Below are 25,525 nucleotides of genomic sequence, written 5' to 3' on the forward strand. Positions count from 1 at the left end.
TTGTATATTCAGATTTACAACTATACATTTATATAATCAGGATTTACAACTTTATATTCATATTTACATTTACAGTGTACATACAATGTTGCTAATCTGGCTGTGACGTGGTTACCTGAGTAACGGCCCATTGAGCTGCTGCTATAGCTGTGCTCGCTACTGTCGCCACGCTCACCCGACTCCCGTCTGTCAGAAAAACATCCCTGAGAGAGGAGAGAGAGAGAGATACTCTTACAACACAGTTTATTAATCTGAAAGCTCTCTGTAAACATTCTCTCAAACTATTACACAACAGTGACATTAGTGTAACGCTACAGGAAAGTCATTAGAACCGTAGAAACTCCTACCGTTTGGATCCCTTGGCAAACTCCACAGAGATGAGCTTTCCATCAATAGAGAGTGGAGGATGCAGGGACTGGAGGATCTGAAGAAGTTGAGAAGCTTCCTAAAACCCAAACCAAAACACCTGTTAGTGTTAGTCAGACACAGATATACTGTGACCACAACCTACAGTCCCAACTGAACAAGCTTATCCATTTGCATACTGTCGTTTACCCATTCTGAAGACTAAAGGGGCTTTAAGCATGCAAAAATATTTCAGACAACACAATGGACAGGGTATGAGGTTTCAACATATTTGAATGGTTAATGTTATCTCATGCTCAATCAGCTGGACACCAGGCCCATCTCCGGCTCTTAGATCTTAAATCATGTAGGGTCACTGACATACCACAATAGTTGTGAGCTGCAGGAAAGCAAACCCTCGGTTGAGCTGCGTCTGTTTGTCTTTGATGAGGCGCACATTGGAGGAGGAGAGAGTGGCAAACGGAGCTAGAGCAGATAAAATGGCCTCCAGTGTGGTGTGGGGTCCCAGGTTCCTCAGTATCAGAGCTGAAACAACAGATGTCATGTTATAGGCCAAAGCTGTGTGTTTGTCTAACCAGAGTAAGCCAGATTAAGAGTGTGTCATAATACATTTTGAAGATGCATATTTCTTACTGTCATTTGCCACCTCAGTAGCCTGGGACGAGGAACTAATGTTTAGAATTGGAGTCGCAGTCTGGTATATGGCAGGGAGGGGCAGTAAACCCTGAGCAGAGTCCTTTAACTGCCCCATGGGTAAACTCTTTGGCACCAGGGGCAGTTTGAGTTCGGCCTCTGAAAAGGGAGGCCGATATGATTTACATTAGCACAGATTTACATTAATATTAATGTTTTGACATTTAAATCATGGATCAAGGGCAACAAATTGATTTCAACCTGATTTTGGAACTCCACATTTGAAACACTTTTCTCTTCGCTTGAAGTTCTGCACACCACACTGTCAATCAAAACAAATGACCACATCACACGTCTACAAACCTAGTGCAAATCACAGCTGCATAAGGGACATTGCCTGCCTGTAAATATGCAAATATTCAGAAGATATACTTCCACAGGATTCAACTCGATTCAGATTTGCATTTTTGCAAATCTTTATATTTTGCAAAGAAATGGTATTAGTGATCAATGTTTTTTTCCAATGTATGATATAAAAACTATGACACTTAAAAGCAATTCCATTATTTTGGTCATTAATTCCATTTGAAAGTAAAAAACGAATTAAAAACAAACACAAGGATCAGAATTTGGTGAAACACAAAAAATCCAATGGTACAGTGATAGTATCATGTAATAATAGCATGGCAAAATTATACTATTAGGCATGCACTGGTTTGAAATATTTTGTCTGTTACCAATTTTGCCAAAAAACCTATAGGTCAATACCGATTTTTTGCCTCACCTTATTTTGTTTTACTTTGGAATTATCCTTTAAAATGTACAAAGATGTACAAAAGCTTTTTTTTACTGGACGGTAAATATCAGCAGCCAAATACATTGGTGCATCTCTAGATATTATGGCAATAAATGATTACCATATTCACATACCATGGCATTTACAAGTCTGAAACCCATGATATTGCCAGAATATGTATCCAAAAAACACGGTAGGACTCTTGGTACTTTTTTGTACTCTTACACTAAACCAAGGGAGAACAATCCATGCTGTAGGTTCCTTCCAAACATAATTTCCAATAAGAATCACTTAAAAAGTGAGTTCTGACTGACCGTTATCACCTTTCAGCTATCTGAAGCGGTCCCAGAGGAGGGTAATTGTCTTTGAAGGGAATAGGGCATATGGATGATCACTGTTGAATGGAATGCGCCAACGTGGGAGTGGGACGTGAGGACATTTGCTGGAGTTTATTTATATTTTTTGTGCAGCCGGTGGTATCTTGGTATGTACAGCTCAAGTAAGTGTTCTTTCTTCTTTATGCTTAGTGTGCTGTGATTTTCTCCCCAATTTGGAATGCCCAATTCCCAATGCGCTCCATGTCCTTGTGGTGAAGTAGTGACTTGCCTCAATCCAGGTGGCGGAGGACAAATCTCAGTTGCCTCCACGTCTGAGACCGTCAATCCACACATCTTATCCCGTGGCTTGTTGAGCACGTTACCACGGAGACGTAGCATGTGTGGAGACTCACCACACGCCCCACCGAGAGCGAGAACCACACATTATAGCAACCATGAGGAGGTTACCCCATGTGACACTCCCTCCCTAGCAACCAGGCCAATTTGTTTGCTTAGGAGTCCTGGCTGGAGTCACTCAGCACACCCTGGATTCGAACTCACAACTCCAGGGGTGGTAGTCAGCGTCCATGCTCAGTGAGCTAACCAGGCCCCTAGTGTGTTGTGATTTAAATCATGGATGTCTATTTTTTACTCATTCAACTGCACTTGTCTTGCACAACAGCTCCAGCCTTGTCATAATGAAAGACTGCAATGTGCTGTGCGCATTTGTGGGCTGTTTATGGATTAATGTTGTCAGTTAGATCATTGCTCGGTTCTGAAGTCTTTGGAAAAGCTGGCCAGTATTGAGGTTCCTTCTTAAGTTTCCCGCAAAGCCCAAAGTATACTTTGGTTGACCGGCTACAGTCCTAAAAGAGTATCACAAAGCAGTCCTAGTGCGCATGGGTCGAACACGCTCGTATTCACTCGCGGTCAAGTGTATACTTTGAAAGGCAATGCAGTCGACCCGGCATGATCCCATCTGGACCTCAGAAAAGCAAAGTTTACTCAGGCCTTAAGAGGCTCTAACATGAGCAGCATGGGGGAATGGGGTGTATGGGTGTGTGTGAGACTGTAAACTAAAGCCTATTGGCTATTTAAAAAAATGGAACGAGTCATTCGACATGTCCCGCCCCCACGTCCTGTTTTAATAGGAAATTCATGAAATCACCAAATCGAACTTTGCTCGTCAAGGTGCTTCATGGGGACTTTAAAACTTTGTGTTGCATTAAAGTGTAATGTACTTACCTTATTGCAGAGCCAGTCTTCATTAGCACGGGGCTTTGGGTCACTGTAGTGCATAGAAACTCGCTGTCCCAATATAGTGAGCACTCTCTGAAAGTGAGACACAGCAAGAGAGGGGAAAAGAATAAAAGAGGGTAAATATCCTTTTCAGGGTGGAATGGGCACACTTGAGACCTCATCTCACAAGATGGTCAGAGTGCAGGGGAGAAGAGAGGAGGGACGGGAAAAGAGAGAGAGAGAGAGAGAGAGAGAGAGAGAGAGAGAGAGAGAGAGAGAGAGAGAGAGAGAGAGAGAGTGAGAGAGAGAGGAAGACAGATTTCACCATCAGCTTGAGAAGAGTAAGAAAGACACCGGCCTGTGTGTAAGAGTGTGTGTGCGGACACGCTCTCTGGGCCAAAACCCTCAACCTCCCCCCTTCAGGGGAACAAATGTCCAGCTCACTTCTGCCCACCTTGAAACCCACATTAAGCCACATATAAAACATCCAGACAGAAGTTTCATATAAGAAAACTCCTTTTCATATAGCGATGACAGGACACTTGGAATGAAGACTCAATATATTATTGAACATTGAACTTGAGCCAAAACATATTTCATTAGGTTCTAAAAGCTTAAAAACAAACACTTGAAAGCCCCCCTCATTTGAGTTATCCTTCACACTGGCATTAAGAAAACATCCCAAATGTTAGTGGACACTTAAAATTATTTTGAGCAGTTCAATGGCATAATAAAGAAAGATCCAAAATGACCCTGTGCTTAAAACATTTAGTTCTAGTCTAGTTTTACTTTTTCCTGTGGCATCCATTCATAACCACATTCAATTCAATTCCTAAAAAAAAAAATATTATTATAATAATCTGCCCAGTTAAAATCAAAAGTCTACTGAGGGGATGGTGTGGTATAGAGTTTAAAGAACTTAAATTCTGTAGGTTCAAACCCCAAAAGGATCAAGCCATGACCCTGTCTCAGCTTTGAAAAACTGTAGATGGAAACTGCAGTGCCATAATTTTTAAGAGTTTATTGGGGTTTCGTCAATTTAGGATATACCTGCCCTTAAATGACATATGAAAATAAAACAAACTGTGGTTGGTTGCTTTACGTGTCGGTTAGAAAATCTAATCGGGCAATTCTTGGCCAGAATAAGGTGCACTGTGGACCAGATTTCATGCCGATAGCCAAAAGTCTGGCTGAGCAAGACTAGCCATGGCCTACCACTAATGTACCCCCTGAGCAAGGCGCTTAACCTCAGGTTGTTCCGCTCATCTATGGACTCACTATTCAAATATTTTAGACAACAGACACATAAAAAAAAAGAAGACAGTTGTGGAGGACTCCCCAACTATACATTTCTAATATTTTATGAAACAATTCTGGCATTTTAGTGACTCGGAAACATTTCAAGGCCACATGGGCTCAACTAGAACCAAACAATACATAGGGCAGGTATCACCCAAGGATCATGAGGAGACACAACAACAGCAGTTGACTGAAATTAGGAAATTACAGCGTACACAAGCGGAGCTTAAAGAGACTTTCTCGTAGATTGAAATATTGCCAACTTGAGCGTTCCCACAAAAAAAACAACTGACAGACCTCACTTTTTTAAGAGATGACGAAATCTGTGAAATCTTAAGGAATCCAGCCGTAAAGGGCATATATATCCATACACGTGTGCACTTGTAGTGTGTATGTGTGTGTGTGCAGTGTGAAGTGACCTGGTTGGTCTCCATCCAGCGGTTGGCCTCCTGCAAGTGATTAAACTCGACGAAGGCGAATCCTCTGCTCTGACCTGGAGACACAGCCGTCGCCGGGCCACAATGACAGAACAACAACAACGCAGTGAGGGGTTAGTGTTTTCATATCGAGAGAGATAGGCAGAGAGAGAGAGGGAGAGAAAGATAGAGAGAGGGTGGATAGAGGGATAGCTGTATTCTAACCATTTATCACACAACATTGCTGTAACTGAAGGAGCTTTTCATCTCTAGGCTGTTGACACCAGTCAACCCTGCTGAAAAGACCAGCAAAGCTAATCATCAACTTACGTTTTGTTTTGGATTCAGGTATACTGGTGTCCCCAAAAAGCTTCTTATCTTGTTTAACCAACAAGACTTCCAAGGTTAAGCAGCTTCACTAAGTTTGGACGGTGACCAGCATTTCTATGCATTTCCAAACCAGTACCAACCAACATAAACTAGCATAGACCAGTATGATAATGCTGATATAAGCTGGTCTTTACAGCAGGGAGGTGCACAAAAAAGTCATTTGAAAATGTATGTATCTGATCATCAAAAATGTATGTATTATCTAACTTTGGATTCTTGTTTTAAACTGAACCTTTTTGAAAACTCACTGCCTGATTCACACATGCACATGAGTCTAACTTGTAATACCTCCAATCTTATATTGTATGATATTTGACTATATGTGACAAGAAATTGATAGTTTATGATATTAACCACATGTATTATTACATCAGACGAAATGGTACAAGTGAATAATTCCATTGAGTTTGGCCAAACTCCCTACAAGGGATTAAGAACAAAGCCATCTGAAATAGCATTTCAAGCATAACTATGAATCATTTGCTACTGCAGACAAAATGTAAGCATCATATATTTTATAGGAATGCATTACATTTGAAGCATAACTATTTTGAATACACATAAAATTATCGAATCCTGAAACTATAGTGAAGAGCTCTATCACACAATGTGGGATTTCAGGTAGTTTCCATGTGCCTTTACAAGTTTCTATAGCTGAGATTTCCTTGAATTTGAATCTTTTACCCATAATACCTCCATGCCACATACAGCTGAAATATAAATGGGGTGGATAAAATAAAGATAACACCTGGCATTACATTATCAGGGCCCCTGATTGCCTTCAGAACAGCTCCTTGGAATGCTGTCATACAAATCCTCAACAGTTTGTTGTGGGGTATTGCACCATTCTTCAAGAAGAAACTCATCCTGTTCTTTGAGGTTTAATGTCACAATGGAATTTATTCTTGGTAATTGGCAATGGCATGGAGGGCATTTGACATCTTCCTGCTGTTCATGAATTCATTCTCAATTTACAAGTACATGAGTGGGTATTTTCACTCCACAAGATGAGCGCTGGCCATCCTGGGGACAACTAGTCTTGCTGTCTATCACTATGTATTACAGTCATCAGACATATTGACTCACATGAAACAGCTTCCTATACCTATGTTGATTATCCACAATATTGTTGCAAAAAAAGTTGCCAAACATTGCTGTGGTTTAAAGGCATACTTTGATTTCTCCAAATGTAAACCTATCCAAATATAAATGTAGAAACTAGGTTAAAAGATGACTTCCCTAACCATTTGACTCATCCCAGGTGTTGAGCTTCTTATACCAGATTGCACATTCTATAGAAGTACTAAGATCTCTTTTATACCAAAAGGCCTTTTTACACCAAATCTGTGACAAGACAAACTTCCAACAAAAGGTCTGTTCAGACAGAAAAAAACCCTGAATAGAAGGCGGCATTGTTAATGGTCTACAAATTTACATTTATACTAGCTTCCTGCCCGGACCCTTAAGCATTCAGATATCAATGCTAGAGTTTAATATATTGAATGCTGTTAAATCATTTATTTGCCTAATTTGGCATAACTGTTTCATTATGTTCTTTCCATGGTGTTAATGCATTTTAAAGAGCATATAACCTGTGTTTTTATGCGAGTGAGAGGAGTAAAGAGCACCGTTGCATAAATATATGCTTATGTTTGCACATCTATTTTGCTAACAGTATATTCCAAACGGACTCCCGAACCAAAATTCTCTTTTTAAAATGCCTGGATAATATAACACAAAGAAAAGTGACATAAATACATGTGGAATAATGTACATTAAGAATAACAGATAGCCTGTGGTCTTTTCTTTATGATTGCATATTTGTACTGAATTCAGGGTTTCTTGTGCGTGGATATAAAAGAGCACAGTTCTAGAAATACTTTGTTATATTTTCCTTGCAATAAGTATAGTGTTGTTCTGCAATTCATTTGTCTAAAATATTGTATGTAAAGAGTCTTTTTATGGGATATTTTACTACAAGCATAGTGCAAATGTATTGCCAAAGCGATTTTTAATGCCATGAGAATATAACAGGCACAGTGTTATACATATTAAATCTACATCAAGAAAAAACACCAGGTATATAACATTTTATATATTCAGCATGTTACATAAATAAAAAAAAAATAAAAAAAAGTAAAAGAGCACAGAAATAAACTTTATGTTACCATTTATAATACTATATGCTATATGCTAGTACTGCTTATAATATTATATCAATTAATTAATACAGATTAGAATAATTTTTGCAGTACAAAGGGTTCATGAACTGCAACCATTTATTTTTAAGTATATAATTTGGGGGGGAGTCAGCTGGATGTCCAAAGCCGGTGTTTGCCAGTTAATTAACGCCACCAACCGCAATGGGAGAAAGGTGACTCATGTTGTTCCGTCAGGGTGTTACAGGCTCCATATAGTTAGGATTAGGGATGGGGGCAGGGTAAGGGCATTTGCTGCCTGCCAGGAACAAAGCCAGGCACCTTTGTATAATGGGCACCACCAACACTCTGGATTGAACAGCTGCAGCGACTTTGGAAATGATTGCATATTTGTATTGAATTCAGGGTTTCTTGTGCATGAATATAAAAGAGCACAGTTCCAGAAATACTTTGTTATATTTTCCTTGCAATAAGTATAGTGTTGTTCTGCAATTCATTTGTCAAAACTTATTTCATTGGTCAGTCAGTTTTAATCATGGACATGGACCACTCTCCGTAAAAAAAAATTTGGATTGTCGGTTGGGCGATTTGTTGGAGCAGGTACGAAATGGAATTGGGAATCCATTGTTCTGTGTCAAAAGCACAATCAGAACAAACATTTGCACAGAAAAAATTGACTTTGTGTGAATAGGCCTTAATACATGCTGCTAATTGGCAACTTGACTCACCTTAACAGCTGTAATTATTAATTAATGACTACGAAATTAAACCCCTTTTAACGTGGTGCTTACATTATTTTTTCCACCACTTGGGAAATAAAAATCTTTTCAAGCCCATCAAAGAGATGCTGACATTGAAATAGCATTTGATGATCAGCCATACTTCTCAACACCGCTGCCGCAAAATACTTACGTAGATCTTCCACAGACTCCAGGACAAGAGTGATCAAAGGGAGATAAAAGGAAATGCTGGGCAGGACATATGATACAAGCTTGATGCTTGGAGAAGATACGTTTGTGCTTGTGTTCACATGTGAGTCGACATTTCGGTTCTTCCCATGCCTTCTCTAAAGTGGATTTACAGTGGGTATCCATTCAGAATAGTCTTTCTACCACCACGATTACCGCATGAATGGGTCATTAGCAGCTCTAAGGGGTGCTATAACCATAGAATTTCAACAGGCCAGAGCAGAATGCCTCAGAGCTCTTTCTCCCATTATAATGACCATTAAGTTGGAGGCGGTAAGGGCAAGTTAAGCTGGTTTTGCCAACCGCCATTAAAAGAAAAAAAGAGGAGAAGCAAGAAGATCAACAAACTTAAAAACACCACAACATTTATTTTCTGGCTTAACGTTGCAATGGAGTTGCTTGATAAAGACTTTACTGTAGCGTTCAGCATTCATGAGGATGTCCGTGCATTGGAGAGTTATTTGTTTATTTATTCATTCACATTTCATTAAAGAATTAGCATTTGTGAGTGTTTTTATACACATGCACAGACGTTATGGCGAGCATGATTAGGACACATTTTCAAACAATTGTGACTTTCAAAAACTGTTAAGACTTAACACGTGCTTCCTTTTAATAGGCTAGCACATATTTTCAATTTTTAAACAGAATTATCAAACGTGAATTAATTTATATGTATACCATTGTGCCATATTATGTTATATTCTCCTGGCAATAAAAACTATGGAAAAGGGGAACAGAATCATAATTTATGGGAGAAGAATATTAAAAAAATGAAATATTATAAAATATTCGAATTTTTTTGCAATTTTACATTACATAAAAGGAAGTATTTTGACCACATTATTTGTATATTTGTCTCAACATGCGTTTGAGTTTTACACTAAACGTGATAACCAGAAACACTAAGCATTTCAACCCTGTAGGTTAAAAGCTTTATTATTCATTATTTGTCATAGTATTTGATTGATATATGAACCAATGTTACCCCAAAGCTTGATAATACTGATTATTTTTTGGAGTGACTATTTGCTTTCAGATGTAATAATCTGTTGAGAGTGATGCTTCAATGGCGTGGCGTGTCAGTGGGCCGGTGTCTGTATGACCAGGGTTTGGTTCTGCGTTTGACATTTTATTTTTCCCATTATTTTTCCCATTTTGCCTGTGTTAATGCCAACGGCATAGATTTTGACACAGGTATGTATTTTTGGGGGAATTTTGATATTGTAACCTCAGTTTCTAAAATACATCTATAATACACAGTGTACACAACATAGTTACACTCAGGAACATCAGGACAAAAATGTCCTCATTGAAAACCATTAAAACGGCAATATTTGATCCCAGTGCCATTAAAGCATCAAATCATAATTTATATGATATTAAGCTTTCATTCCGGAGCTCTGGATTCAAAGTGTTTTTATATATATATATATATATATATATATATATATATATATATATTACCACCAGATGGCGCCATGTTTTTCATGTTTAGCCTATGGAGCAAATACATGCTTTTTTCCTATTTTCTGTATTATAGTGCACTACAGGCCAATTGAATAAATGATCCTGCTAAAATTGTGTGGGTGTGTTGGAATGGATGTCAGAGTGTGTTTTGCATGTGTGTATTGAGAGATTTGTGTGGGTGTTTGTGTGTGTAAAGACAACTGTGGCATTATGTAAACAATCTGGCATTTAAGGGTTAAAATCCTGAAAATGAATGAATATATGGTAGTTATGATCAGGACTGATGTTGGTTAAAAAAGTAAGTGAAAGTGGAAAATAATATTAATATATAATATTATTAAGGCAGTTTTTTGACGTGGACATTTTTGTCCTCTAAGGACCTCTGAGTAACTTTTTTTAATTGACGCACAAGGGTTAATAAAAGTAACCAAGTTTAATTTCTTGGTTACAATAATTTTACTAGAAAATACCATGCTGATTTTATCTGTAGAGGATGTCAGAACAGATCTGTGTTCCAATCGGTTTAGTGCTTAACTTAGGACTTCAGAACCCTTTTAATCGAGACATTTTTCTAGAAACTTTTTTTCAACATACGCTTCCAACACCCAGAGCTTCAGCAATTCAGCGGGGGAAGGAGGTGTTTAAATCTTTTGTTTGAGCTGAAAAATATGCAGTGGGGACATGTTGCCAGGCAAAAACATGCTCGATTCCATTAGCAACTTTCATTGAACAATATCTGGGAGCAGCATTTCGATGAGAAAAAGACGTTCAGATTTCATACAATGTCATAATCTGACAAGACCATCATATTGTGAACGTGACGCACAAGTTAACATGGTGTTAACGTTGCTTGACAATGTGCACCATTTCACACCTCCTCTAACCCCCTTACAATGAACAAATGACCAACAATGATCTTACAGGACAGTGTCAGTAGCAGCCACAGCGCAAAATGGCTTTTTGTGAATCTGTTGGATGTAGTTTACATTCTACATCCAAACCGGAGTATATGAGCAGAATGGAGTGGGAGCGGAGCAGCGCGATTTTGCCTAGAGTGAGGAGTCTAAAATGGTCTACATGTACTATGAGCCTTTGAGTGGCTCATAGTACATGTAGACCATTTTAGTTGGTGTTGGTGGTTTAGGTCATTAAAATTTAGGAAAAAGAGAACGGATGCGTTATTTTGCGAACATTGCACAACATGCCTACATCCCACCTTGCTACAGCAGGGTCCATGACACACTCATGCCACATGCTTTCTTAGAGTTGGAGAATAAGTTGCACGTTCTGCTACAGCACTGCAATGGACTCTCATTGGCAGTTGATAGTTGGACAAGCCGACGGCGTCACAGTTTTCTGGGAGTCGTGGGCAGTTTTATTGAAAACTTTCAAGGCCACACTGTTCTGCTGAGCTGTGAACACATCCAGGGACACCACACATCAAAGCACATTTATGAAAAATACGAGGAGGTCGTGAGACGCTGGAATGTCCAGCGTGGTGTGATCAGAGTGGTTACTGATAGTGCCAGCAATATGGTGTAAGCAGTCAATCTGCCTGGTTTCAATGAAGTTGGGGATCTGCTGGATCAAGATGTTGGGGAGACAGATGTTGAGGGTGATGCTCCAGATACTGATGCACTCCTGCAGTTCCATGCAGAACAGCTGGACATCAAGTTGAACATGATGGTAGAGCACTACGTCACAGAATCAAATCTTCACCTGAGATGTCCGATCCACTTACTCCAACTGTCTATTAAAGATGCGATCGCAAAGCACAGTGCAGTCAATTAAATAATCAACAAGGTCAGAAAAAGCACACCGAACACAGAGGAAATCGACAAATTAGGTGTTTGTCCCACAACTGCATGTGCAACCAGATGGAACAATGACGGAGAAGGACACGCTGTGGCAAAACAGGCTGACATCGATAACAGATGATGGAAAAATCACATGCAATGATGTTCTCATGCTTCAAGGCTTAGTGAGAGTACTCACTACACCGACGTTGACGTCCTTCGCTTCTGGAAGGACAACTCTATTGTACTGCCCCAACTTTTACAAATTGCAAGATGCATATTTAGCATCCCCAGCATAGAAAGGGTGTTTTCTATTGCTGGCCTGACGTACAGCGGTCATCGCATGTGCTTGAAACCTGCCACTCTGCAAAGGTTCGTTTTTATGAAAGTGAACGCAGCATTGGAGATATAGTTTTGATGATTAAAAGTGTATTCAACCAACCAACCAACCATTTTTCTGTTCAGAGAATCATAGTTCTCAAGGTTAATATAAAAGTTTTTTTTTTTTTAAAGTGAAGGCAATAATAGCCTACATATTTACATTTGTTCCTTTTGGTAATTTATTTAACTTTCTTTTTTTTTTTTTTTAGTTTGGTAATTTATTTATTTATTTAATGTAATGTTTTTCATTTGGTCATTTATTTAATTTTTATTTAAGTGAGCTAAACGATAATTTATTGACTTGAGCTAATATTACTGTTCCAAAAAAGCATGTTGATGTTTTTCTCCTAGTTTAGTGTATTTATTTTACACTGAATGAATCTTCTGCACAGAGGTTTGTGATATTTCCCAAAAATAATGAAGATTTACAGTGGAGCGGTAATTAGGCCCATATTTTGCCATGGAGTGAACACGGACTGAGGAGTGAGTGAATTGGGAGCGGGGAGGGAGCGAGTTTGGAGCTGGGAAGGAGCGAGGAGTGAATGAGGAGTGAGTGGGGAGGGAGCAAGGCGTGAGTGAGTGAGTTGGAGCGAGGAGGGAGCGAGGAGTGAGTGAGGAGTGAGTGAGTTTGGAGCGATGAGGGAGTGAGTGAGTTTGGAGCGGGGAGGGAGCGAGTTTGGAGCGAGAAGGGATCGAGTTTGGAGCGAGAAGGGAGTGAGTTTGGAGCGAGAAGGGAGTGAGTTGGGAGCGAGAAGGGAGTGAGTTGGGGGCGGGGAGGGAGTGAGGAGTGAGTGAGAAGTGAGCGAGTTTGGAGCGAGAAGGGAGTGATTTTGGAGCGAGAAGGGAGTGAGTTTGGAGCGAGAAGGGAGTGAGTTTGGAGCGAGAAGGGAGTGAGCTGGGAGCGAGGAGTGAGTGAGCTGGGAGCGAGGAGTGAGTGAGCTGGGAGCGAGGAGTGAGTGAGCTGGGGGCGGGGAGGGAGTGAGGAGTGAGTGAGTTTGGAGCGATGAGGGAGTGAGTGAGTTTGGAGCGGGGAGGGAGCGAGTTTGGAGCGAGAAGGGAGCGAGTTGGGAGCGAGAAGGGAGCGAGAAGGGAGTGAGTTTGGAGCGAGAAGGGAGTGAGTTGGGAGCGAGGAGGGAGTGAGTTGGGAGCGAGGAGGGAGTGAGTTGGGAGCGAGGAGGGAGTGAGTTGGGAGCGAGGAGGGAGTGAGTTGGGAGCGAGGAGGGAGTGAGTTGGGAGCGAGGAGTGAGTGAGTTGGGAGCGAGGAGTGAGTGAGTTGGGGGCGGGGAGGGAGTGAGGAGTGAGTGAGGAGTGAGTGAGTTTGGAGCGATGAGGGAGTGAGTGAGTTTGGAGCGGGGAGGGAGCGAGTTTGGAGTGAGAAGGGATTGAGTTGAGCGAGAAGGGAGTGAGTTGGGAGCGAGGAGTGAGTGAGTTGGGAGCGAGGAGTGAGTGAGTTGGGAGCGAGGAGGGAGTGAGGAGTGAGTTTTATACATTAATATTATTTTCCACTTTCAATTAGTAAATTTTTTTCAACAACATCAGTCCTGTTCATAACGACCAAATATTCATTCATTTTCAGGATTTTAACCCTTAAATGCCAGTTTGTTTACATTATGCTACTGTTGTTTTCACACACAAAACACATTCTGACATCCATACCAACACACCCACACAATTTTAGCTGCATCATTTATTCAGTTGTCCTGCAGTGCTCTATAATACAGCAAACAGACAATAGGAAAAAAAGCATGTATTTGCTCCATAGGCTAAACATGAGAAAAATGGCACCATCTGGTGGAAAATATAAAACAAAATTACATTTTGAAGCCAGGGCTCCAGAATGAAAGCGTAATATCACACAATTTATGATTTTATGCTTTAATGGCACTGGGATCAAATATTGCAGTTTTAATGGTTTTCAATGGGCACATTTTTGTCCTGAAGTTCCTGAGTAACTGTGTATTATAGATGTATTTTAGAAACTGAGGTTACAATATCAAAATTCCCCCAAAAATACACACCTTTGGCAAAATTTATGCTGTTGGCATTAACACAGGAAAAAGATTGAAAAAACTCAAATTAAAAAGACAAAAATGTCCAGAAGGTCGCACAAGGGCTATATAGAACAAAATAAGCAAGGGCACACACGCACGCGCGCGCACGCACACGCGCACGCACACGCGCACGCACACGCGCACGCACACGCGCACGCACACGAGCACACACACGCACAAATATGAGTGGGGCTAACACGTTTAGTCTAACACTGCTGACTAGTCAATTATAACATGGTTTAATGCCATTAATTAAATGCATTGTTGTTGTTGTTTTCATTAGGGCTAACAAAATTATGAACAGAATGTATTTTCATTTTGATTTTCAGGAAGATAATTAAATAGCTCATATCTATGACACTATCTTCACACTACTAAACGATGGTGACAAAAGTGTCCTTTTGCACTTCCTGGCAGTGAATTGTGAACGAGTTTCACGTGTAAGAATTTTACGTTTTCCAGCGGTGATACTTATCGCGGTAGTAAGGCTCAATCTGGTTGATTACCCACTGTATCAAGTGAGTGTGTTTGTGTAAATTGTCTGGTCAAAGATCATAAGCATAAGTCAGAGGTACAAGAACATAAACAGAAGTAATGGATTTAATGTAAAAGATGTGAAGGGGTTTAAGGAGACATATGCATGAAAATTTCAAAGCACCGATACTAAACAGACTCTAAACTTTTCTCAAATACACCAGGCGGGAAATTAGCAAGAGAGAGTCTGTCTTGAAATAAAACACTGAACTAGAAAGAGGCAGAAGTGAGTTAAGGTTTGTTAAGGAAGACAGTGAAAGAAGACTTGGAGGTCAGTCTGGGGTACAGAGAAGGCCCCAATGTCAGAGCATGCTCACCTGAAGACTTGTTCCTCATGAGGCGAACCTCCCTGGGTTGGATCCCCTGCTCCTGCAATTGAGCGCGAATCTGAAGAGCAAACACAAAATGCTTAATTACATTTCACCCTTTTAGCAGGATCTTAAAAATAATGTTTATTCAATCTCTAGTGTATGGCAGTATCTAGTGAATATTATGGTTCAATACAAGTTAAACTCTATTGACAGAATTTGTGGCATGCTGTCCCACCATTTGTTTTAAACAAACTAAAAATGTACTTATAATGGAATTTGTACATTTGCTCCATAGACCTCCATGTCAACACAGTTTTGTTTGTTTTTACTAATGGTGGGATTTTCTTTTTGGTAATTGAAAACCACAGATCCATGCCACAGATATTTAATGAAACTGTTATTGCACTCATGCCAGAGGAGGCACACCTCGTTGACTGTGGCGTTGGGTGGGAGCATTCTCAGCATGACAATGTTGCTGGGCTTCTGGGCCTGCTCGGTATCAGACCTGTAGTCCTGGTCACGGGATTCTGGCTCCTCCTGGCTCATTTCTAGGGCATGGTGGTAGCTCCCATCCCTCATCTCCTCCCTACCTGACTGGACTTGGTCAGCAAAACTCTATATCAGGACGACAACACTCCTTAACAATGACGTATTAATTTTCTCCATTCTTTAATAACCATTCTTATGGGAAAAAATTATAAAATATTGTAATAGTCCCCTGGTATTTTGGTGGTGTCAGATAGTAATACGACCAACTGAAACATACACTTGTCCCAAAAAGTATGAGGTATGCCACTGAACGGAATTGCATGTTCATGAATACCTTAATAAAATACATCAGAACTTAATATGTATAGAATTTCTCAAAAGAATATCAACTGTTGTGTTGTTTAATGTACATGAAACAAGATCAAGATGCAGAAAATATATTATTTCTTAAAATAAATGTATGATTTGCCACACATTATGCACAACAGCGCCACATCTGCCCCTAATGTAGAGACGCACTTGTGACGAGGAGGAGGGCGGGGCCCCTAATTGGGCTAATCAGCCTAGGAGAAGGACAAATGTGGCGGAACACTGTAGTTCGGGAGATAGAGAGCCATATGCAGCTGCCATATGTGCATTTGTTAAGTTCTTATTCAATATTATTTTGACTGTTCAGCCGGTTCCCGCCTCCTCCTTTCCCATTCTAACCTTGATACATTGGTGCCGAAGCCCAAGAAGGAGGAGGGATGTGCGGTCGTGGAGTCCTTCCCACTGCCATCCACCCAAAGGAGCAGCCGTGGCCATCCGCTGGGGGACGGAGGAGTTGCTACCGACCGCCTGGACGCAGAGGAACGGCCGCCATCCACGAGGGAAGGAGGGGCTCGGTGCCGGCCAAGATGCGGCAGGGGCGCTCCATCCATTAGGGGTAGGAGGACTGGCTCCGGTCCGCCCAGGGAGGATCGGCTGTCGTCCGCCAGAGGGTGGAGGAGTGATCGAGGACCAGGCGGCAGCATGTCTGGGAAACCAGCAAGCAAGTTGTTTTCACTCTCTCCTCTCATTCCCTCACTGTCGCTCCGCCTTGCCCTTTCCCTCTCCTCTTTTTTGTTTTGTTTTTTCCCTCCCCTCATCCCCCTCCCCAGCCCTAGAGAGGCGGGGAAAAGCCTGCTGCCAGAAGGGCAAACCCTCAGGCCGGGAGTGTGATGAGGAGAAGGGCAGGGCCGGGTGTGCGCTAATCAGCCGATGAGAGGGATAAATGCAGCGGAACACGGCGGTTTGCGAAAGAGAGAGCCACATGCAGCTGCCATGTGTTTGTTCTGTGTCTTTATGTTTCATTAAATATTACTTTGACTGTTCAGCCGGTTCCCGCCTCCTACTTTCCCAACCTTAACCATGTTACAGCACTGTAAAATATTACAGACTTCAACAAATAGGCTCCAAGCTTCTATGCAGGGGTTTGGTAAACACTTGTGCAAAGCCCTGCCCCATAATCCAGGCCAATGCCGGTTCTTTCTCCGAAGTGTACGTAGAGGGTTGCACTGTATATAATAAATTATCTATATTCATAATTACCTGTCTTTGACTGGGACGTCTGGTATATTTTTCTTCCTCAGCTCTCCATTCTGCAGCATATTCCTCTTGAGAGTTGTTCCGTCCCCTGATTCTGCTCCACACATTGTCCTCATCTTCTTCACCTTCATCTGGGTTTCGATTATCCAGATACACCTTCTGTCCTGCTTTAAATGACTGCATACCTCTCCTGGCCTCATACTCTGATTCAAGCTCATAATCTCTATCTTCTTGCTGGAATCTTGAGTGGCTGTTTGGATTTGGGGGACTTTGGAGGAGACTTTTTCTAGCTTGGTTGCTCTCAGATCCACGGTTCCCACGGTTTTGCCTGAATCCAGGTCGGTTATTAGCAAAATGACCCGAGGTAAAATCTCTCATGCTTTCATGCTGTTTGGCATTTGTCAGGCTGCTATTCAGTCCCAAGCCATTTTCTTGTCCATAGCCACGATAGTCCATGTCCCTGTAGTCATGATCGTTAGTCTTATTTCCATAGCGACCCATGCGGTCACCACGACCACCTCTGTCAGGTACAAAAAGAGACAAATTTAGGCACTTTTTAACATGTAGTTCGAGACTAGTCCACTTGTTTAAGATTAATGCTGCCATCAAGTTGTCTCCAATGAAAGAAGCTTCCTCATGTACTAAACATAGACTTAATGTTACATAATAGGGTCAGAACATTTATGCATGAACTCATTCTGTGGTGTACTGAATGCAAATGGTATTAAAAAGAGAAAACAACCCTGCAGACTGCAGGACCCTTGACCCACCTCCTCTCATAATCCATGCTTCAGTGCAGGTCGAGAGAAACGCCCACCTTTCATTCAGGCTGCTTTATTTACAACTGTTGACAAAACATGCAATGATCAACATGCACATGAATACATTTGCAATTATCAACCTTAACATTGTTAAATAATTATATAAAAATAGTTGACTCTTACTGTTGTTGTTTTTTACAGCTGTTAAGCACACTAGATTCACAGATACAGAACGTGTGCGCTGCTGCTGACAGCATGTATGGAGGGGCGTCAAACAGGGGGTTATGGTGGGCCTGAGTAACACGGGCCCTCACTGGAGAGGTAGAAGAAAATGTATGAGTTTCTCACAGAAGGTCAGCCATGTGTGTCAATGTATGCCTATGTACTGTAGGTAAATATTTGTTAGATACATGTATGTAAACGGGATCCAAAATGAACACCGACTCGGCACGTGCCAAATGTGAGAATAAATTGTAATTGGCAAGTTAATAAAACTGAATTATTCCCCAGTTGGCTTGTAACATTAACACTTAATATGAACAATAATCTGACCCTTTCTAATGCTAAATAAAGTGACGTGTGCAGATCAATCATCAGTCATTTTACCGGAGTGGAACATTTTCCATCAGAAGTTTATATCTAGTGTTTTCCTTTTCCTTCACCAGCACTCCATGAGACACATGTGGAATATTCCTCACATCAAGCTACCAAATGAATATGTGTGGAACAAAATCATGCTGATGGGTAAGTTTAGGAGTAGGGAAAGGTTGGGTTAAGTTTAGAGGTAAGGTTAACAGTGTAAGGTTTACAGATGTAATTAAATAAAGTTACTTTTAATATAAGTACAATGCAATAACATGTATGTCCATAAGTATATTGTACCAAATGCTTAAGTACATAATAGTTAGACACCTCATATAAAGTGGGACCAATATTTTTAAATAAATATAAAAAATATATATTTTACGTTAATTTTGGACCCTGTACAAATATCAGTTAGAAAGTTAAGGCTTTCTAAAACTACCTGTGATCAGTAATGCATCAGCACACACTGAACATCCTGAAACACCTCCAATTTCAGGCATTTTATGTTGACTTTGCCAAAAAGAAAACTCATAAATGTATACATTTATATTAAGTATAGATTTACAGGCAGTTTTTAGGCAGTTTAGTATTATTATTGCTTGAGTCAAAGAATATTTGTGTTTGAAATGGGGGGGGTCCTAAAATAGTTCTGTGCCAAGGGCCCAACATTTGATGCTACGCCCACTGCACTTATACAATGAGCAGGATTGGTCAGGACCACAAACTTATTTGCATATCGCTTCTTAAACATGTTTACGTCATTTGGACAACTGCAAGAAGATCGTAATACCTCTGATGGATATTATTTTTGACTTTCTACAGGATTGTTCTGTCCCGCAGCTGTCAAACCGGGTCTAGAGAAAAGCATACGTATACAAGTACACAACTACCATCAACAAATATTCTACGTTTGCATAACTGATTAAATAACACCCGTCATAACGTTTAAATACATATGGACGTGAGCAATTCAATCGAGAGTCAGGCTGAGTTCAAAGAGCACGAGCCTGCAATCGCTGAGCGCAATTGTAAGCCCTCGCACCAAAACACAGGTCCTATCCTCCTCAATATCAAACCGCTAATCTATTAACTAAACGCATTTTAATTGCATAATAAATCATGCAGCAACTTACCTCTTATACACCAGCAGGTAAAGCGCTGAAATTGATACAATGTTCATATATGACGTTTGACGCTTCACAGCAAAGCTCAGTGTAAAATGGCCACAGTCCGGTGGGCGTGGCCAGGTCGCTCAAGCTGATTGGCTCAGAGACGCTGTGATAACAATGCGTAAATTGATTGGATAAGGGAACCTGAGGTATGGCCTACAAGTCTTCATAAAAGTTTCTTTATGTATGTTCACAATATAGTTTTGTATAACTGCATTCATTTCAAGAAGTAATGTTGTTCATGTTAATATGCATACAATAAGAGTACGTTTTTAATAAGTTTGTCACTTTGAGAGAACTAAACATTTTAAACATTTGAACAGTAACCAGTTTGATAAATTGGCATTATGTGGATCTACAGTAGATATAGACCTAATGAACCTTTCCAATGCCTTTACCCTGAAATTTGGGTTCATTTTTAGTATTAGTCCAGTGTATATTTACAGAATATATCAATTAACTGCTAAAATTCAAAATTAAGGTGCACAAAGCTTCTCCACATAAAAAAAACAAACTTAAAAGTACTTTTAAAAAGATGTACATGATGAAGACTCAAGTCATATCACTGACCTTGAAAAATCTTTTTTTATTATTATTTCACATTAAGCGGGCAAGCCCCTTCCTAGTGACCACATTCAACATATTTTACCATGTTTAAATCCATTCCACAGATTTTTGGATTAAGAAAATTGGCAGATTGCATCTTACCCTGCAATTGCATCCAAATTTTATTTTGCTTTTACATGATGCTGCTTTCACACCACAATAACGTCCCCAACCACTGTTGTATCGCCCAGCAAAACATACCAGAAACAACTTTGTGCACCTTTAAAAACAAGTCATCAAACTGAAATCTGAAGTTCTTCAACTTCATTTCTAAATGCATTGATTTAATTAATATATATATATATATATATATATATATATATATATATATATATATATATGCGCTTCAGGATCGCTAAATGGTTTAGATCCCTAATGTACAGCCCAGACTTTTTTGAAACATCAGCTATAAAAAGAGAAATGCCTTAAGTGGGAGGTTAAACACAATACACCCCACTTCAATGTTCAGTGTGTGTTCACTGAACTAGCGGAGTAGAATAAAGCTGGCCAGATACACTCATGTACAAAGAAAAAACCTGGACATGCACTCATTTTGACAAACATTCATATTCTTACATATACAAACAAACATACAAACAAACATACATACATACAATCTGTCCAACACATAAAACAGTTGTTAAAGACAGGAAGGTAAACCTAAAAGAGATGCATACAGGAGAAACATTTTTTAAAACCGGCATATAACAGTTTGGGGCTAAAAAGTAAAGAAAGAAAAAAATAACTACATCAAAGGGTATAGAGTCCATTTATACATTTGATCTCAACGTTTTTGCTTGATATTACCAGAAATCGCTTTACCCCAATCTTTGTGATGACAGGAAATAACGCCAACCTATTCCCAGCTGTTCCCAAAGTCTTTCCATTGGTCTCTCATTGTTTGTCTGACACATTGTCCCAGTATCAGTCTTATATGCCAACTGTACTGGGACATGAATGCTAGGCTTGTCCAATCTATCCCTCCCCTCCCTGTTTTTAAGTCTTCTGGGCTGTGTTAACTGATATCCTCTCCTCTACAGGTTTCTATAACAGCAGACAGCCACTCTTTTTGCCACGTTTCCTTGCTTGCAGCGCAGCTCTGGTGGCCATCTCAAACACTTCTCTCACTCCATCTTTTGTCTTGGCAGAGCACTCCAAGTATCCAAAGGCACTGATTCGGTTGGCCATATCTCGCCCTTCCTCTGGCTTTACGGGCTCCTACATGAAGAAATGTATTATATATGAGACATTACAAAGTAACAACTTATGGTCCAACATTAAGTATTTTCATTTAAATGTTAACCCTCATGCTCTGATACTTGCGCTCCGACAGATTTCAGAATGCAACGATGTGTGAAATCGAGCTTGTTTTGCAGGATGCGTCTGAGTTTACGTACTTGTGTAGAGTATGCATCAGCCCTTAAAAGACCCTTGTCTCGTGAAGCCAGACCTTTGACTAAAACGCCAAAGGTCTGGACCGTATAGTAGCTTAGATTGGCCAAGAATCGCCAACTTAGACCGGAATGTAAAGCTATCAATCTCAGTCGGTTTAACCATTACGTGTAGTTTAGGTTTGGGTTATTGGTGGCGATATCATACGATATCGTAATAAAAGGCCCGACACGGGGAAAGAAATAATTTGATAAATATTAAACATTTGATTAAATATGATAAAGACTAGAGAGTGAAACTGTCTTGCCTGTTTCATTTTGGCAAGTTCTCTTCGTGTGTGCTCATCATGTCGGAGATCCTTTTTGTTACCCACGAGGATGATAGGAACATTTGGACAGAAATGCTTCACCTCTGGTGTCCACTTTTCTGGAATATTCTCTGTAATGCGTTAAAGGAAGGAAAAATAATCCAGATTATTGATTAACTGCAATTCAAGTTATTTGTCAAATATACAATACATTTAAATCATAACAAAAATGGCTTCAGGATATAATAGTTTAAAGTTCATCAAACACTCATACAACGACAAGGCTATGCTTGACAATGTAAATGCCAATGTCATGTAAAAGGAATAATATAAAAATTACGTCATTATTAGATATTTGAAATACTTAAGAATCAAATTTTACACAAAGTGGCTTCATATACGCCCCCTGAATAGGGATGCACCAATTTGGTACTGATATCGGTCCGATACTGACTCAAATAGCTGGATTGTGCAAATGTGACAACGGGGCCGATCTATTCATTTAAATTCTATGCATGACGTTGTATGCGCACGTATGTAAGAACGTGCAAATACAGCATCAATAGTGCGCTGGTAGACCTGTACATTTTGCTAGAAGGAGAGCTAGCTAACATAGCATGGAGGGAGCTAAATACAGAGGGTCTGTAGTTTGGAGATATTTCACGCTTGCTAGGCCAACAAGTTCTACGGCTACTTGCAATATCTGCAGATCCAATGTTTCGAGGGGTGGCGGTAGCAAAATATAACACAACCAACGTAATCAAGCACCTCCAAAACATCATGCTAAAGAACACGACGAGTTAAACCAAAAAAAAAATATAAGCCGACGCTTCGAAGTATCAGTTAACTTTTTCGGGTGCATTGCAAAGATACGAGAAACTTCCCAGCGATAGTGTGAAAGCGACAAAAATAACAGAAAATGTTCTCGAGGTTGCTCATGTTCTGGATGAGCAACCCCAGACAGTTGTTGAAAACGAGGGCTTCCGCTGGCTGATTGAACACTTGGAACCATGGTACAGTTTGCCATCACAGTACACTGGTTGGACATGAGTTGTACACCTCCATTGCTGTGATTTAATGTTTACATTTTGTTCTCATTTGATGCAGTTTTATACTGGAATTGTAATTCCTGACCAATTTGTTGCTGCATTACATGGTCTACCCTTGAATTTTAATTCCAGTTATTTTGGAAAAAAATTACCAGGTTGCTGGTGCATAATTATTTTAATAATAAATAACAATTCAGTAAATTTGAATACATTTATTTATTTGTTACATTTTGCTATACAGTGTTAGGAAAGCAATGTTTAAGTCAAGCCTTACACATTATAGAATAATTCCTAGTCTCTTCCTCAGTGAGGAATACAGCTTATTAACACTGGTTTTGGATCGGTAATCGGACGATACCCAAGGCCCAGGTATCGGATTGGTATTGGGACTGAAAAAGTTGGATCGGTGCATCACTACCCCTTAAAAAAAAAACAAAGCGGAGAACTGCTCACTATCTCAAATAGATTCAAAATGTTTCCTTATAGTAATCCTTTACACTTTAGAGCAAAATCACCAAAGAACCAATAAGTAGCATTCTTAAACCCAGTCTTTGAATACCCAGTTCTACTTGATAGCTAAATTGATCCCTCTTTAATATGTCACTGTGATGTTAAAGCCACAAGTAAATTTTGGCAATATTTTTCTGACAAAGCCTTACCCAAGCTATCAGGACTGTCGATGGAAAAGCACATAAGAATAACATCTGTATCAGGGTAGGACAGTGGTCTTAACCGATCATAGTCCTCTTGTCCAGCAGTATCCCATAAGGCTAGTTCTACCTAGAAAAACAGAGAAAACAAACCCAGGTATTGGTACATGCAAGCAACAGTATCACAAAAACCACCAAACACTATAAGTGAGTCACAAAATACACATGCACATCAGTGTGCAGCTTTCATACCTGCTTTCCATCAACCTCAATGTCCGCTACATAGTTTTCAAACACTGTGGGCACGTAGACCTCAGGGAACTGGTCTTTACTGAAAACAATCAGCAAGCATGTCTTTCCACAAGCTCCATCACCCACTATGACAAGTTTCTTACGTATGGCAGCCATCTGCAGAGAAACAAGAGATGGTCAAAGATATTAACGCTTTTGTTTACTTTGCTAGAACAAGACAACTATGAGGCAATTTGAAGGAGATGATTGGGAAGTAGCTAGATAACTGAGGAAATAAAGAGCAAAATTTTTAAAGTGAAAATATTTAAATTTACTCCAAAACATCAGATAGACAGCCTTATTGTTTGTGTCCTAATATTGAAATACACGTGAGAGGATCAATGGTGGAAGTTAGTGTTCTGTGAATCATTTTTAATGTCAACATGAACCGGAAACAGCTGCGCAAGTATCATTTGACCAGAAGTTGCATTGTATCCGTTTCGCTATGTCGTGGAAAAAAGAAGGAAAAAGAAAACTTTCCAAAAATATTGACCAAATGACAAAGAACACAACAATTAAACGTGACATTACTGATCATCTGTACACGTTAATTCTCGTGGGAATCGATATCTTAATAACGAGGCCGTCACATCCTGAGGCCTGAGATACCGCACCCGATAGTCAAAACAACATTTATTTCAAGAAATAACATAAGAACAAACAAAAAAAATAACACACATTTAAATACATACACGGAGTGACTTTTATATTTATTTATACATATATTTATAAACCTCGCTTCGCTTTGTTATTGATAAAAAAAAAGGTCTGGCGTGTAAAAGCTAATTAGCCACTAGCTGATATGTTTCAGTAAAAAAGTTAAATATAAAACCTCAAACACAACTTAACATACTGGTATAAATGCTTTCAATAAACAAATAATAATAATTCTGAACACAGGCTTTGCAACCGATAGACCAAACGGCACTATGTTTGATATGAAAAAATAAAGCGAAATGAAACAGAAGCTGCTTTAATCTGATACATTGATTAAAAGAACTGTCAGAACAGTCCAGTTCATATTTTCACGTTAATTTATGTGAAATTAAAAGCCAAGCTGTACAGTTGTGAAATGCAACTACAGAAAACAGATCGGTTTTATATTGAATCTACAATATTGACCATCTAAACTCGTTTAATCTAACAAGCTGCCATGAATCATATATATATATATATATATATATATATATATATATTACTACGTTTTCTTTTTTTAATGATGCAACTCGCTTTAAAAAAACATTTACAGTCAGTAAGTCCGACAGTTTCAGGCCGGTAAAATGAAATACAATCCAACAATTGTTGAAAACGCACACGATATCATGCTTTTCTCACCAAACACTATTGTCTATATTCGTTACATGGAATGTATTTAAATGAAAGATTCTAAATAGTTACCGTTTTCTTTTTGTTGTGCTCCGGGGAAGGATCGGCGTTCCTGTCTTTTCCTGCTGTGTTTTAAAGTCCGCCCATCTTCACAACACCCGCCCAGACCAACAGCACTACATTACCCGAACTGTTCATGCGTTCATTA

At 39.8% G+C, this 25,525-nt stretch overlaps 2 protein-coding genes across 3 annotated transcripts in view; both read right to left on the reverse strand.

The window, feature by feature from the left end:
- The window catches only part of rbm10 (RNA binding motif protein 10), a 34,588-nt gene extending 14,844 nt beyond the window's left edge, over positions 1-19,744 (reverse strand). For both annotated transcript variants that reach the window (XM_052091827.1, XM_052091826.1), the window contains exons 1-13: positions 19,661-19,744; positions 18,126-18,255; positions 17,952-18,025; positions 17,185-17,701; positions 15,553-15,741; positions 15,133-15,202; positions 5,070-5,143; positions 3,358-3,444; positions 1,261-1,321; positions 1,000-1,158; positions 731-891; positions 348-445; positions 116-203 (exon numbers count right to left, since the gene is read on the reverse strand). In XM_052091827.1, coding sequence (XP_051947787.1) covers positions 116-203; positions 348-445; positions 731-891; positions 1,000-1,158; positions 1,261-1,321; positions 3,358-3,444; positions 5,070-5,143; positions 15,133-15,202; positions 15,553-15,741; positions 17,185-17,701; positions 17,952-17,968 — 1,521 coding nt within the window. In that variant the 5' untranslated portion in view covers positions 17,969-18,025; positions 18,126-18,255; positions 19,661-19,744. The remainder of the gene's footprint in view (positions 1-115; positions 204-347; positions 446-730; positions 892-999; positions 1,159-1,260; positions 1,322-3,357; positions 3,445-5,069; positions 5,144-15,132; positions 15,203-15,552; positions 15,742-17,184; positions 17,702-17,951; positions 18,026-18,125; positions 18,256-19,660) is intronic.
- Positions 19,745-20,585: 841 nt separating this feature from the next.
- On the reverse strand, positions 20,586-25,471 carry rhoac (ras homolog gene family, member Ac). Its single transcript, XM_052091801.1, has 5 exons — positions 25,390-25,471; positions 23,953-24,108; positions 23,710-23,830; positions 22,002-22,132; positions 20,586-21,520 (listed from the first exon to the last, which is right to left on the reverse strand). Exons 2-5 carry the CDS (start codon positions 24,106-24,108, stop codon positions 21,347-21,349), a joined length of 582 nt encoding a protein of 193 aa, XP_051947761.1. The 5' UTR covers positions 25,390-25,471; the 3' UTR covers positions 20,586-21,346.
- Between the last annotated feature and the right edge of the window lie 54 nt (positions 25,472-25,525).

Source organism: Xyrauchen texanus, chromosome 25, assembly GCF_025860055.1.
Source record: "Xyrauchen texanus isolate HMW12.3.18 chromosome 25, RBS_HiC_50CHRs, whole genome shotgun sequence".
Taxonomy (NCBI): Eukaryota; Metazoa; Chordata; class Actinopteri; order Cypriniformes; family Catostomidae; genus Xyrauchen; species Xyrauchen texanus.